Genomic DNA, 16,491 nt, shown 5'->3' on the forward strand with positions numbered 1-16,491 from the left:
GTCGAGAGTGGGTTGTTGGAATGGTTGACAAGCCACCTGTAACCCTAAAACAGCCCATGGATTATGGGTGGCTGGTCAACCACCCCAACAACCCACTCATGTCAGGTTAGCACATGATGAGAAGCTATGGCATGTCCCGACCATTCAAAATGGCAGCCACCACTGCAATGAGAAGCCCAGCAGGGAAATTCACCCATGGTGGCTTCTCTTTATGTGTGAACATAGGTCATGTGCTGATAGGGTGTGTGGGGTCATGCCTACTGGGTGCGTACACACACACACACACACACACACACCCCTTGACATCTGGAAATGACATGAATGTAAGTGAACTCATTTATTTACCTGGTCTCTGCTTCCTTTGCTGTAGAAATGGGTAACTCTGAAGAGATTGGGGAACAGAGTTACTCCCACTTTTCCTTTTTTCTGAAGGTGCTTGAGATGTTGGTCAGTAATTGGCATATGAATGATCTCCTAGTGTTATAAGTAGATCATCAGATGTTGTTCTGCATTTTTGCATCAGAAGTGGAAAATCACTGATATTCACAGTATCTCAACAGCTTGTAGGCACCTTGGAAGAAGCAGAGAGATATGTTGTTGTTGTTGTTGTTGTTGTTGTTAATACCTCTCCTCAGACAAGCCAGGTACATATGCAACCTCTGTAAGGAAGATCAATTTAAAACAACCTGCAAAATGTTTAGTGGTATTCTAGCCTTTGTTCAGGATGAGAGATGCTGCTAGAAAACAGTCTGAGCCAATTTGGTAAATGGGAAAGCAGGCATGACAAATGGTGATACTTGCCCAGCAGTACCTTAAGATCAACATCTCATGTCGCCTTACCACCTTGTGTGATGAGAGAAAAGAAAAAAACTCAATTATTGGTGGAGACTGGAGACGCTTCCAGTAGTTAGCCTAGGAAGAGTCCCTTGGCAGTCACGAGCCTAACTTGAAAAACCAGTTTTATACTCAAGACTTTGAAAACATTTTTTGTTATACTAAGTCTTTTTTTGTTTTTTTTAAAAAAGAACTTCTTTGGCATTGAATAAAACCTCTGAGGACCACTGCTACTGAGCTAGCATTTCTTGATATGTCAGTGGACCTAAAGTCTTTCTTTAACAATCTGTTAATTGTTTTGATTACTTTTCCCTCTCTTTTGTGGTTTGTGTGCCTGAATGACTTCTACACTGTGCCTTGTATTCTTGGGGAAAGTAGCATCTGGATCTGCATGACAGGACTGCTCTCTGCCCTTTGACCCAGCTTTGCTTCTGGCATTAACTGTTTCAGAGGGTTAATAGTAGGTTTAGCTTGAAGCTGAACCCTTGCTCATATTGACGCCATTTTCTCTTCAGATGGCCCCTTTTGACTAGAGGGGAGGGGTGATACTTTTTAACAACTGAGAGAATTGTGATATTCATGCGACTCCAATAACTGGCTTGCCTTAAGGTTCTTTCTGCTATAGCGCTTTTAAATTAGTAAGAGGATTTTTCTTAATAATCACTTCTCACATTCTGGAATAAAATGAACCTATACAATAAAATGTGTTGTAAAGTAGCTGCAGCTACATCCTGCCAGAAGAGTAGTGCTGAAATTTGCATAATAAGCCCAGATATAATAACACTGGGATTTCTGCCTCAGCCATATTCACAGTATTTTGTTTTAAATGAATAGACTGTGTGTGAGGTGTTTAGGGAAAGCATGGGATTAGACTGTGAGTGTAATAAAGGTGAATAACTCCGTACATTAATAAAATTCTCCCAAATTCTTCCATTTGCCCAGTAATGTGCTTGGGTAAGCACATTACATTCAAGAAAATATATGACCACCTGGTTTTGTTTGAAAGCGAAATGAACTTAAATTTTGGGAGTGACATTCACGATTGTCTGATCCTATTATTACCTTAGCCCAGCCTTCCCCAACAATGCGCTCTCCAGAGGTTCTGGACCACAACCCCCATCATCCCCAGCCAGCATCACCAGTGGGTGGGGATGATGAGAAATGTAATCCAAAAAATTTAGAGAACAGTACATTGGGGTACATTTTGCTGGTTGACTGGTTTGAATTCTGTTTAGTTCTGTTTCGTATCTTTTGATTCTTTTAATTCTGTGTAGTACCTTTTGAACTACTTGTATTTCTCCAGAGGAAAATGTAAAAATGCTGCACAGTCAGAGGATGGTCTTCTGAATAAATCAGTTGCAGCATTTTTTTAAGCGTTCCTAAGGAGGTAGTTCTGCTTTCAGCGTTGCCGTTAATGGATTGTTACCATTGCCAGGCTCTCTGCTACTTCCCTCTTCTGGCTGGAATGTGAAAATAGATTTTGTGATGAACAAGGGAAATAAATCAACTAATCCCTTGATACAGTATTTTGGGAAAGTTCGCTGTGTAGTTTTAGCTTTACCCCCCACCCCCAATTGAGAACGTGACAGGAGTTCCTTCACTAAATGTAAAGACAGTTCAGAGAATATTCTTTATAATAGGAGAACATTTTTAACATTGGATTAATACCCAGATTAGTCACTTTGCTTTACGAAGAGGAGCTTCTGTCTTAATTGTTCACAGTGAGTTTTACAGGTGATAATTGTTGTCCATGTTATGCATAGCTGGGGAGTCTGTTGTTGTTGTTGTTGTTGAAAACGTCTTAAGGGCTGGCTCTGTTTGCAGACATATTATTAAACTATCTCTCTTGCAGGTGCTGCATTTCTACTGTGATACTTGTTCTGTCCCCATCTGCCGGGAATGCACCATGGGACGACATGTGGGTCACAGCTTTATCTACCTCCAAGATGCTCTGCAGGACTCCAGAACCCTTACCATTCAGCTACTAGCCGATGCGCAACAGGGACGTCAGGCCATTCAGGTAAATGTGCAAGTAGCACGGGGAGTGTTTGATATTATGGTTCATCCATGAAGTCCCAGTGGCTGACTTATATATTCAACCAAATTCATAGTCATCCATTGATAAACTAAACCTGTCTTTCCCAAGCTGGTGCTCTCCAGATGTGTTGGACCTCAACTCCCATAATTCCCACCCAGCATGGCCATTGACCATACTGCCTGGGAATTATGGGACTTGCTGTCCCAACACACCTGGAGAGCACGAGCTTGGGGAAGGCTGAGCTAAACATTTTATAAGCCTAACACCACTCATACTATGTTATAAACCCATTCCCACGGCTGCTCCGTGACACCATTTTCACTTGGTTTATAAAGGGATAGCTACAGTTACCAAACAATTAAATTAGTCTTGTGATTTAGGCTTCGTTGCCTGGATTCCTCATGGCAGTGTTTGATGTAACATGGGTATGCTGCAAAGAAAGATGGTCCCTGCTTTAAACAGCATTATGTAGTGTATGTATAGATGTACTATTCATTTAGAGCCCAACATACTACCACGGAACAAGGTGAATAGCACTTAGCCAAAAGCATGAGCCGAAAAGTCAATCTCTAATCTTTGTGGAAAGATACCAATTGCTTTCAGCTTTGCTAGACTTACGCAGTTAGATTTCCAGAATTGTGTTTTTCCTTAGGCCATTTCAAGATTCTTCCCTTGATGCATCATTGTTTAAAACTGTCTGAAGGTTTACACGTGCATATAAGCAAAATTTTTGTTCCCAAGAGTCTTTTGAAAATTTGGCAATGATTAGACTATTGATTCCTCTTCTCTGTATTACTGATTCCAAGAAATAAAGCCAAGGAAATGTTTCAACCAGCATATTTCAATGTTTAGTACATGCGAGTCAAGGGGGAGCGTTTCTTTTTTGTCAACATCCTCTTGCAAACCTCCTGAAGTGATATTATAAATTGCTCCCGTCACTTGGTCAAATAGTGTACAGTTGCTTATGGCTAAACAAAGTACTACAAATGTGTTTTCATAGTGACGATCAAAACAAGTCACCATGTTCTCCAAATCTGGGCAGCATGGCTTGTTTGAGGGGGGACAACCCTCAAATAAACCATAGGCTGTTGTTGGGTTATTTGAGTGTTGTTTCCCCCTCAAAGAAGCCATGCTGCCCTGGTTGAAATAACTTGACAAGCCATGCCTGGCAGGTAATTAGGTAATTAGGCAAATGGTGCCCGATTTAAACAGGCACTCGTGGCTTATTTGATCATGTGAACAGGCCCAGTGTGATTTCTTGTAAGTCTTGATCCTACAGTCTCAAAGTCACAGTAAATGGTGCATCATAACCATTTCCTTTTAAAATCTGAAAATGTTGCAAAAGTTTTTTTTTTTTAGAGTGTCCTTGGGCGTTGTGTCTTAGACAGATGCCACTAAACTAGTTAAACAGGTCTAACTCATCTTGAAATGAAAAGCTTGCAGCCAGAAGCAGTTTCTTGACCTCACAGGGGTCCTATTGCTGTGGTTCTTAGCCTGGAATGCGAGAGGGGCATTACCTCCTGGATCATTAGTATTCAATGGAGCTCATGACCATCCTATCTACAACCTGAAATTTTATATGCTTCAAATGATTTTGAACTGGAAAAAAGGCACACTTTATTTTCTCACTGAATAGCCCCATCTACTGGCACTGCAGTTCATACTGAAAATACAAGTTGTTAAAACAAGCTCTTGCAGATTTAGAAGATCAGGGAGTCTGGGCCAACTGTCCCTGAACACTGGGTACCTTTTTAAAATTTTCAATAAAATAAAAAAAAAGGAAAAAGTATGGAGGAGAACTTCCCATTTAATTGTAGAACTGGATTCTCAGAGAAGAAAGTTTTTAAAATGTTGATGGCATAACCCATAGCAACCTAGTTGGGAATTATTCCAACATCACTTTGGAAGAGGTAAGTTCAAATGGTTATGAATCAGGCTTGGTATTACTCACTGATTCAGTTCGGATGGACCATGGTTTGGTCTTGGTTTGCTTGAACTAATCACAGTTAGAATAAACAGTTGCCCAAGTGTGGATGTAACAGGAAACTGTGGTTTACAAAACTGAGAGTAGAAGTACCCAGCCTCCTCATGTACAGAAGGAGGCAGGGACTACACAAGCCCAAGGCTCACCAAGTCGCATTGTCATAATGCTAAACTGGGCCAGTGTGAATAGAATTATATGAAGATGACTTGAACATCTTCAAACTAGGAGAGAGTGTGTCAATTACTGTGCAAGAGCCTTACAGTAGGCCTTCTTTCTAGGACAGCCATCCCCAACCAGGTGACCTCCAGATGTGTTGGACTACAAGTCCCATCATCCCAAGCCAGCATGGCAGTGGGGAACACTGTTTAGGGAAACTCTGTAGACCAAACTAGGCTTGCAGGACACTGAATGGCAATTAAAGTTGCCATTTCATGAAGGGCCCCAGTCTGCTGTACCTTTTTTTACAATGTTCATAGAATAGTAGTCATAGAATAGTAGGGTTGGAAGGGGCCTACAAGGCCATCGAGTCCAACATCAAGTCCAGTGTTACTATCATTGTTTGTTTATTTACTTATTTAGAGTATTTTTGACCCACTCCTCAGCCAAAAAGTCTCCCAGAGCAGCTTACATTTAATGAGTAAAACAAGACAGTCCCTGTTCACAGGCTTACAGTCTAAAAAGAACTGACACACAAAGAAAAAGGAATGAGGAGGGAAGGGGAGGAAAAATTAAGTCTTTCAGTAGGCTGGGTGAAATGGCCCTGCTTACCCCGCTCACCTCCTTCAGCACAGCCTCTGAAATGGCTGCTAGTGGTGACAGGTTGAAAATGGCTTTCTGATGGGAAAACCCAGTATGTCTATCTTTTTAGTTCCGGCATTACTGTAAACTGTTTTAAAAACATACTATATTGGCTTATATCCTTCCCCCCTGATCTGACTTTAAAAAAGCAAAACCCTCTACTAGTGCTGGCTTACACGAGAGCTGGACTAATTAGAGTAGAGCTTAATTTTTGTAGCAAAGTTCATGTTTCTAAGTTACATCTGGGTCCCTCAACCTCCCTAAATTAGATCTCTGATCTTAAGGCTTTAACCTTTCTGCCTGAAACATCTGGTCAGGATTTGCACAAATAAAAATTCTGGGTGGACACTCACAAAGTTGTTTTCCCATAGACCAGCCTTCTCCAACCTGGTGCTCTCCAGATGTGTTGGACAGCAACCCCCATATCTCCCAGCCAGTGGCCATGCTGGCTAGGAATTATGGGGGTTACCGTCCAACACATCTGGAGGGCACCAGGTTGGAGAAGCCCGCCTTAGACAATAATAAAATGCTGTCTACTGGAGGGCCATATACTTGTCTGGCCCAAAACTAGGTGCAGAGGTGTTAAATGCTATTAATGTTATGTAGTGTTTTACTCTTCAAAATGCTTAACCAGGAGTCGGGAATATTTTTTTCTCTCGCTGTTGAAGGCCACTTTCCTTCAGGAGCAGTCTGTGGTGGGGGAGGGTGCTGGAGCCACCCCTTTCGTCTTTTTCTGCCAACCCCTTTTTTCTCTCTTCCCCTGCTCCCCGTTCTCCCTGCCCAGGAGTCTGCTAAGGGAGGAGCAAGTTCGCTCTTGCCAGAGGTCTGCAGAGGGCTTCCCTCTCTCCATCTGTCCATCTGTTTGGGGTTTTCCCCCTTCCCCCCCCCTTCCACCCTCTTCCTCTCCCTCTGGGCTCCCTGCCCCCTCCCTCGCACAACTACATGAAATTAGGCCTAGGGCTGTGAGCACCCCACCCCTGCTTTAAAACAGCCCTTTAAAGTATATAATTATTATGCCTTATTACAAACTGGGGAGGGGGGGAGTGCTGAGGTTGAGAGAGAATGGCTTGTCCAAGGCCTATATAGGGACTGGGTGGCAGAGGCGAGATTTAAACTTGGGGTTTTCTGATTCATAGCCAGATCTCTTAGCCGATCGCCTATGGAAAGCCAGTGGATTGAGTGTTGGTCTTAGACCAAGGGAGACCTTGGTCCAAATCACTGCTCAGTCATGAAACATTAGGTGACCTTGGGCCAGTCACCACCTCTAAACTTATTACCAGAGAAGGTTATTGTGAGGATAAAAGGAAGGGGATAAAAAGGAAGATCCTTGGAGGAAGTACAGGATAAAAAAAACATAATGCAGAATAATTAAATGTAATACAATTCTTGTTTCTGGCTTTACTTTACGAACACGGTGTCCCTTTGTATTTAATGGATTTTTATCCTGCTTTTCTCTAAGCCCAGGTTGGGCAAGTTGTTGCCGGCCCTCCAGATGTTTTGGCCTATGACTCACATCTCCCCTAGTCAGCATAGCCAATGATGAGGAATCATGGGAGTTGTGGGCCAAAACATCTGCAGGGCCCCAGGTTGCCCACCCCTGCTGTAGGCTACATACTTAATCTGTCCTAAAACATCAGTACCAATAAAATCACAACTTAAAACAAATGGGGTTGGTCTGCAGCTGCTTTGGCCAAAACATAGCATGTTCATGTGTCTTCTCCGAGTCACTGGGACATAAGTTTTTAAACATGCAACAGAACTGAGTGTTAAAACTTTTCCTGGACTTCTATGATTTCAGGCTACAGGTGGAGCTTTGCATGTTTTTATGCTACCTTATAAACAACTCCTGCCCTCAGAAGAACTGCATGCAAGGGAGACAATTAGGGGGAATCATTGTCCTGACACTCCAGTTTTCTACATGTAAGGAGGATTTCTGTTGTTTGTTTGCTGAGGAGCTCTTAAGCATGTAGCTCCTCACTTTCATTCAGCCTGAAATGGGACAGTCCAGAACAAGCATTGCCACTTCATTTTGCAACGTGTATAAAACGGGACCAGAATTGAAGAAGAGGGCAGAAAGAGAGAGCTGCCACAGACCTTTGTATGTCTAGCATTGCTGCTAGTGAAATATATCAATGAAGAAGCTTCAGGAAAAACGGCCTGAGAAAGGCTCCTTAGAATGCCTTGTAACTCTCCTCATGATGGAGCCTTTTTAAAGAAAGCCTTGATCCTTTGAATGGGGAGGGGAGGGGGGAAAGCTCTCTCTCTCTCTGCTTGACTTTTGTGACAAAGGCCAGTGCTTAGTTGCTCAATGGGCCCTCTGGATAAGAGATATTAAATGAACATGTGGAATTTCCATCTTTGTAAAGGAACATCTGCAAGGAGAGAGGAACAAACTCTGAAAACTGTAGGGTCATGCACCAGCTCTTGCTTTTTCTGGAACTGCTAAGTTTTTTTTCCTCTCTCATAGATTGTATCTATCTCTGTTCATTGCAAAACTACACCTATCACAGTGTAAACAGATATGTTGCTGCCCCAATAAATCATTCTTTTAGAAATCTCTCACCGTCAACAATAGAAGTCCCAAGGGTATGAACTTGTATGTTTTCAACTCTGCTGTCCCTCAGGGGAATTCTACTTATCTAACTGTGTTAGCCATGTTTTGCTCATAAATCTAAACCTTAAATTTAAAATATGCTAAGGTACAAGTGCTAATTTTCCAATCGTGAACTAGCCAATGCTTGCTAAAAAGTATTGCATCCATCTGTCTGAAGTTTAATATCCTTTTGGTGAGGGTATCAGGCTTACCATGAATGTGAATTTTTAAATTAGTGTTAGTATTTAATCTGTAACCTCCTCTTTTTTAAAAATTAGTATATTGCCTGATTTACAATGCAGTGTACGTGCACCAGGTTCACTTGGCTGTGTGTATGTGGTAACATGATGGGTTGTATCCAGTGTTAGCCCTACTTAGAGTAGACCCACTGAAATGAATTAAGTTAGACTAACGTTGGATGCAACCGGATGAGCTTGTGCTCACTTCCTAGCTGGTAAGCTATGAAGTGCACTTGGAACACTTCTTGGAGGAAAGGTGGGGTATAAATGATATAATCATCATTATCATCATCCAGCAAGGATAATCTGCTCCAAGTGATAAGGGAGAATACAAATGTGAGCTTTAGCTACATTTGAGTTGGGGCCTATGAGTTTACAGGGGTAAAAGGCCTGACCTCTAAAATACACAAAATGTTGTTCCTAAAAGATAACAGTGAGATAAAATACTTTGATTTTTAAAAAAGTAGATGAGGATCTGGTGAAGCAAACCAATATGGACAGAATAGCTTTCTATACTTTCCATATTCATTCCTACATTCCCAACGTGTATAACTCAAAAATGCTTTGTTATGATGGTGCCTGATGCCAGTCAAATAACACATCTAATGACAGGCCAGCAGGCTAATGCTTAAATACAAGGCTGGTTTCATAGGCATGCACAGCACATTTCATTAGGGTGTGCACCCAGGGAATTTAAAAAAATTGTTTAAAGGCGGACATTTATTGAATACTCAATCATAAAGGCCATTATTTTTATTCATCAAACAAACTAAAGAAACTAAAACTGAACTAAACTTTTTTTTAATCAGCTAAACTTTACTTTAAAAATGCAAACTTAAAAATGAGACACAAAACACCATTTTTTTGTGGCTGCTTATATAGGTCAAATAATTTCCTAGAGTAGGAGGAGGAGGGGGAGGGGAGGACCAACAGTAATGTGGTGCCACAGTAGTGGGGACACAGGCTGAGAGCGAACATGGGCTTCCTATAGATTTCTACAGCATCTATATCTTGCAATTCAGCACTTACTGATAATACAACAATCCATACTTTAAAACTAAAAGAGCATATCATGCAATTAAATTAAAATGCAAGGCCATTTTTTTGCGGGGGGGACATTAGGGTGTGCCTGGGCACACCCGGCACCCTGTACGCACACCTATGGCTGGTTTACTAGAATTTTGTAATACTCTGCTACTGGGGGAACTGCCTCAAGTGTTCAGAAATGCCAAACACAACACTGTTTGTTCTGGAAATGTTTTCCTTCCTGTCAGAGAGAGAGAGAAGATGGTCTCCAGCTAGCAAGTCAAAAGCCACTAGTTCTTTTAGTTTGACTACAGCTCTTCTAGGGATACCCAGGAGCTTGGGCCTGCCGTATGATTTTGACTGAACAGCAGACCTTTGTGCCATGCTACAAATGGCTTTTGAAAGCCCCTTCCGTTTCAAAAGCAGTTTGGCATGGTGGGGGGGGGGGGGAGCAGTTTGAGAAACATGAGCCTAGTGTCCTCTTGGGTACATAGACCCAGTTTCGAATTTCTTTGGATCTGAGCCCATGGATTTAAAGTATTGAGTATTAGTGATAACAATAACAATAAGTATCTGAAGTGTATAGGCACTTAAAGCATAAGCTGTGTGTGTAATTATGTGTAACACATACAGTACGCACGCACGCACACTACTGAAGCTGTCTACATCACATACTCTTCCGAATGTTTTGTAATGGTGCCTGTTAAAATTGTGAATGATGAGAAAAAATCCACAGATGTTCCAGACAACAAGCCTCTCCCCACCAGCCACTTGCTGGTGGGTCAAGTCTGTAGCGGTTTGCTTTTTGTGGACCTGCCAGTACATTATGGGGGTTGGATAGAACTAGTTCAACCAGGTTCTGCATAGCAACTCCTGGTCCTTCCATTAGAAAAAACCCTGATGATTAACTTAGTCAAAGGTTGAACAAGCTACTTTCAAATGTAGTCCCATGTTCGAAATGGGTGCTTCAGGTCTTGAAACATTGGGTAGCTTGAGAAATACCTTGTATGCTTCTGTTTAGTTACTTTGACAAGCAGTCTTTTCTTCCTCTCACTTTTAGCTCAGTATTGAGCAGGCCCAAGCTGTTGCAGAACAAGTTGAAATGAAAGCAAAGATGGTACAATCTGAAGTGAAAGCAGTGACTTCTAGACACAAGAAGGCCCTAGAAGAAAGGGAGTGTGAGCTGCTATGGAAGGTAAGAAAGGGGCCACCCATTGTGTTGTCATACTAATGACTGTGTTCTTTTGTTTGTCTTCACAATACACTTATGTCATGGTTGCCCATTTATAAAATGGACACAATAAAGGTCCAAGCTGAGAGTAGCTGCATTTAGATGCAACTCTAAACTACAGTTTAGCATTTTGAGACTGAACTTGGCCTCCCTCCAGGTTTCCATGCTCCCTCCTCCCCTTTTTTCTGGTACTTCTGTGAGATGAGAAGCTTCTGTTCTAGGTTAACTGTAGTTTAGAATGTTTCCCAAACCCTAATCTTAACCATGGCTAGTGGAAACAAGCCAGTTCCATAATTTATGGTTTGAAGTTGGCTTGTTTCCACTAACTATAATTAAGATTAACCACAGATTGTCCAGGTTTGAGTAACACAGCAAGCTGTGGTTAATCTAAAATGGAAGCAAAAGCTTCCAGACTCATCCTTGCGGCAGTTTCAGAGAAAGAGTGGGGTGTACGATCCCAGGAAAAGCTAAGCTTGTTCTCGTCGTGCCAAATTAGGGTTTCACATTATGGTCAAACTAGGCTATTCTTCGCTATGCAGCAGTGGCTGTTATTCAACACTTGATTCCATTATTTAAAGTAGACAAAGGGAGCAATCCTATGGCCACTAGTCAGTGGCTAGACGGCCATAGGATATGTGGGTTTCCAGGAATTGACCTTGGAGCCTGCACTCCGAGGTCGGTTCCCAGAGAGCTGACCTTCCCCCACTTCTACACTGCCTTGCAAGCAGCGCAGAATGGCCCCGTGCTCCACGCTCAGAAAAGACACGCAGAGTGGCCAAAACGGGGTGTTCCGGGGAGCGTGCCGGAACAGGGAAGTCAGAAATCTGTACGACACATCCTATGCCTCCTCGCCTGCTCCGCCTTCCCATGGCTAGACAGCCGAAATGGCTGTCTAGCCGCAAATGCAGGGCAGGAGAAGTGCAGAGGGAACGGTCCCCTTTGCGCTCCATCTACCCTGCATTGGATAGGCGGTCGTCTCCGAGTTCGGAGGCGGCTGCTTATCCCCGTAGGATTGCGCCCTAAATTAATTAAAAATATATAGAGCTTTTGAGCTTTTCTGTAAATTTGAAATACATTTAAAGGCTTTCTAACACATTCTGAACACTAAAAAGCACTTCATGGCTCATCCCATGAAGTTGGTTGGTGGAAGCTTCAGGAAAGATAAAAGGAAGGACTTCTTCATTCAGCGCATATGGAATTCACTACCACATGATGTAGTTAAACTATGGAATTCACTACCACATGATGTAGTGATGGCCACCAGTTTGGATGGCTTTAAAAGGAGGTTAGACAAATTCCTGGAGAAGATGGCTATCAATGGCTACTAGTCCTGATGGTTATGTGCTACCTCCAGTATCGGAGGTAATATACCTATGTACACCAGCTGCTGGGGTACATGGGCTGGACGGTACTGTTGCACTCATGTCCTGCTTGTGGGTTTCCCGTGGGCATTTGGTTGGCTTCTGTGTGAATAGAATATTGGACTAGATGGACCCTCGGTCTGATCCAGCATGGCTTTTATGTTTTGATGTTCTTAAATCAGTTCTTGCAGTGGATAAACTAATTGCATTTTATGCTCTTCTAATGTGTGAACAATATATAATTAATTTACAGAGCAATTCTATAGTCCCTGGGAAAGTATATACCCTATAGGCCTTAGGATATTTCGGATTCTCCCTCCTATGGCCTTGGGAGGGGGAATCAGACATCAGATCCTCCCCCGCCCTCTCTCAGCTGGCATGGAAAGCACCACTGCAGCTGCTTTCCAAAGTCGCAGTAGTGACCTTGGACAACTCATAGAGGTCAAAAGGGGGGCATTCTGGGGGGCTGGGAGGGAAGAGTAGAGGCCAGAATCCACAGGCCTCTATCACCACCACCACCAGATGGGCTTACTTACTGTTTCGCTTGCATGAAACCTTGGTGTATGCAATTACACATTCTGACCCAGATAAGATCATAAGAATGCTGGATTTAAAAATAATCACAGTGGCCTAGTTTGCACATAATGCTAACCCATGGTTTATTGAACCCATAGTTTATTAAACCTATGGTTTGCTGTTCTGACCAGTGCTTATCTAACAAATGATTGAACAAACTGTGGTTTGTTTTCTCAGTGCCTGGGTTGTTTGCTTTCCTTCACCTGCTCCATCCCTGTATCCCAAATACCTTTGCGACGCTGTAGTACTGGCATGTAGAATGACTGGATTTTTGGACCATTCTTTCCCGCTGCCTCTGTAGCCGGGCCAAACAAGCCACGAACAACCTACAGTTCTGTATTTGCATGTAATGACAACCCATGGTCGAAATAACCCAGAGTTCACAATGCAACACTAAACCCATGGGTTCTTTTTCTGACCCAGTTCCCACAATCACCCCACTGTTGCTTATTTAAGTGCGTGCCAGGCAACTTTTGCATATTCAAGCTATGACTGTAGCTTGTTGTGTCATGTGAACCTGGCAAGGGTGGGTTGATGTGGTTAACAAACCACCCAGAAACCTAAAACAGCCCATGAGTTCTGCGTGGTTTGTTAACCACACCAATCCAGGTTCACATGACATGACAAGCTGCTGTTGCAGCTTGAAGAGGCAAAATGACTGCTCACACATGCCATTAAGGTCTGGGAGTTAATTAACCTATTGTGGCTTAGCGTGATGCATGAAACAGCATTCTGGGTTATTCGTGGTTAACAAACCATGGTTTGTTAGCATAGCTGCATTCACACATCATAGCAACCCAAAATTCAGCAAACATATTTTCACTTTACCATCTCCAAATTCTCTCTCTCTCTCCCTCCCTCCCCCCCATACTTCTACTCTCCTCTGTACTCTATGATCAGTGCAGTTGGTAGTTTAATACGTGTGTGTTTACCTTCATTTTAGGTGGAAAAAATCCGCCAAGTGAAAGCGAAGTCTCTCTACCTGCAGGTTGAAAAGTTGCGTCAAAACCTAAACAAGCTAGACAACACCATCAGTGCAGTCCAGCAGGTCCTAGAGGAGGGTCGGAACATAGATATCCTCTTGGCTCGGGACCGGATGCTCGCTCAGGTACAGGAGCTGAAGAATGTCAGAGGCTTCCTGCAGCCTCAAGAGGATGACAGGGTCATGTTCACTCCTCCTGACCAGGCATTGTATATGGCCATCAAGTCCATGGGGTTTGTCAGCAGTGGGGCCTTCGCTCCTCTGACCAAAGCCACTGGGGAAGGTCTCAAACGTGCACTGCAAGGCAAAGTGGCCTCTTTCACAGTGATAGGCTATGACCACGATGGAGAACCTCGCCTTTCTGGGGGAGACATGATCTCTGCTGTGGTCATGGGGCCTGATGGAAATCTCTTTGGAGCAGATATTGGTGATCAGCAGAATGGAACGTATCTAGTCAATTACAGGCCACAGATGGAAGGGGAGCATCTGATATCAGTCATGATGTGCAACCAGCATATAGAAAACAGCCCATTCAAAGTCATGGTCAAGTCAGGGCGCAGTTATGTTGGCATTGGGCTACCAGGGCTCTGCTTCGCTAGCGAGGGGGATAGCGATGGAAAGCTGTGCCGCCCCTGGGGCGTTAGTGTAGATAAGGAAGGCTATATCGTTGTTGCTGACCGCAGCAACAACCGTATACAGGTCTTTAAGCCCTGTGGGGCATTCCACCACAAGTTTGGCACTTTGGGCTCCAGGCCCGGCCAGTTTGATAGGCCTGCCGGCGTTGCCTCTGACTCCTCGCGGAGGATTATCGTGGCCGACAAGGACAATCATCGCATCCAGATCTTCACGTTCGATGGCCAGTTCATTCTGAAGTTTGGGGAGAAAGGAACCAAAAATGGGCAGTTCAATTACCCATGGGATGTAGCAGTAAACTCCGAGGGAAAAATCCTGGTGTCCGACACAAGGAATCATCGGGTTCAGCTGTTTGGGCCTGATGGAGTGTTCCTGAATAAGTATGGTTTTGAAGGGGCGCTTTGGAAGCACTTTGATTCCCCAAGAGGCGTGACGTTCAATCACGAGGGCCATCTCGTCGTGACCGATTTCAACAATCATCGTCTCCTGGTCATACATCCCGACTGTCAGTCGGCACGTTTCCTTGGGTCCGAAGGCACAAGTAACGGCCAGTTTCTGCGCCCGCAAGGTGTGGCGGTGGACCAGGAAGGTCGTATCATTGTGGCAGATTCCAGGAACCACCGGGTACAGATATTTGAGCCGAATGGTAGTTTTTTATGCAAATTTGGCACTCAGGGAAGTGGCTTTGGTCAGATGGACCGTCCTTCAGGTATTACTGTCACCCCAGATGGCTTGATTGTTGTGGTTGACTTTGGAAACAATCGAATCCTCGTCTTCTAATCCGTGTTTATCTGTGCTAGGAAGAAACTGTCTCAGGGAAAATCCTTTTAAGAGAACGAACACACACACAAAATACTACAACGTTAGTTCAAACCTACCTCATCTTTAATTTTTTATAGATGAATGTACTTTCCCTTTTTATCTGCAGGGAGTGACCTGTGATGTTATAAACTCGTATCTACCTCATTATCTTTGTGTTCCTTTACCTCCGCAGTATACACAATGCAGTAAAAAGTGAAACCTCATTTTCCCTGGATGGGACATTGATGCACAAAATATGTTTCTGTGCAAATCAGCTGATTTGTGTGGTAAATTCTGTAGACTCTGCCAAAAAGGCACACTCTCATCTTTAAAAAGAAGAAAAAAAAATCAGTAGTTTTAGATATTTTAAATTTTTTTGTGTTCTGATCATATTGTGGGGGGGTGGGTTTGGAGGGTGGTGAAGGGGGTTGTGTTTTTAGATGCTGCTGCAGCAGAGAACTCTTTTCTTGTTCTCCTTTTTTATACCTCAGTGCATTTGACATACTGTTCAACATAGTGTCTTGTTTCCAGAAGGCTTTGGTCTTTTTGAAGTGGGATGGGATTCACCAGGGAGAAAATTCTTTCTAATTATTATTTGTTGTTTGCATGTATATTTTGAAAAATGCAGTAACTCCACAATGCAAAGACAACTGTTCAAGAATGCACAAAATGTTATAATACATTTAATTTCTTATTGTGGGTGGCTTTGGCCTCTGGTCCAAAGGGTCATATGGTAAATGTCATTCATGCATGAGGGCCCTTGAGAGCCTGCCCACCTCAGGAAGCAGCCCTCTTTGCTGCTGGACAAAGCTGCTTTCCAAACTTGGGAACTTCAGAAGTGACCTCTGATGCAGCATAATGAGGTGCTGCCTGAGTGAGTATGAAGCCCAAATAAACTCTGATGCACAAATGGAAACTTTTCTTGATGTCAAAAGGACATCTTTGGATTGTAGTTTTGGTGTTGTTGGTTGTCAAAGGTGAATGAGGACTTCTTTTTGAGCTTATATCTTTCTCATAGCCTTTGTTTCAGTTCTTTTTTTCTTTTTTTTGGAAAATTCATTTCCCTTACTATCCTTGTGGGGCTAACATCCGTGGCCTTTCAGGCAAATGCTTGAGCTTAATGTTCCATTTATTCTGTTTTGGAAGGCTTGTGTTGAAGAACTGACTATTTTTTAAGTGTAGCTCTATCAAGTGTATAATTTTTCAGATATAAATAACAGAAAGCAGAATTTTGGAAATTCCAGGTGTGTTTCCCAGATGAAGGAAAACAGAGTGTAGTAACTCATCTTTTGAGCTGACTGTTTCCTGCCTCTTTCAGACCCTTTCTTCCCACCCCCACCCCTTTTGAGTAGAACATCTACATGGGAAATTCATCTTGCCAGGACACCCATGTAG

At 43.1% G+C, this 16,491-nt stretch overlaps 1 protein-coding gene across 1 annotated transcript in view; it reads left to right on the plus strand.

Moving 5' to 3' along the window:
* TRIM71 (tripartite motif containing 71) overlaps positions 1–15,420 on the plus strand; it is a 59,936-nt gene extending 44,516 nt beyond the window's left edge. Inside the window, exons 2-4 of the mRNA XM_084860425.1 lie at positions 2,687–2,854; positions 10,573–10,707; positions 13,624–15,420. Coding sequence (XP_084716551.1) covers positions 2,687–2,854; positions 10,573–10,707; positions 13,624–15,075 — 1,755 coding nt within the window. The 3' untranslated portion in view covers positions 15,076–15,420. The remainder of the gene's footprint in view (positions 1–2,686; positions 2,855–10,572; positions 10,708–13,623) is intronic.
* The last annotated feature ends 1,071 nt before the right edge of the window (positions 15,421–16,491 follow it).

This window comes from Heloderma suspectum, chromosome 5, assembly GCF_057233095.1.
Source record: "Heloderma suspectum isolate Gila_16-S chromosome 5, 16-S_ref, whole genome shotgun sequence".
NCBI classification, from domain to species: Eukaryota; Metazoa; Chordata; class Lepidosauria; order Squamata; family Helodermatidae; genus Heloderma; species Heloderma suspectum.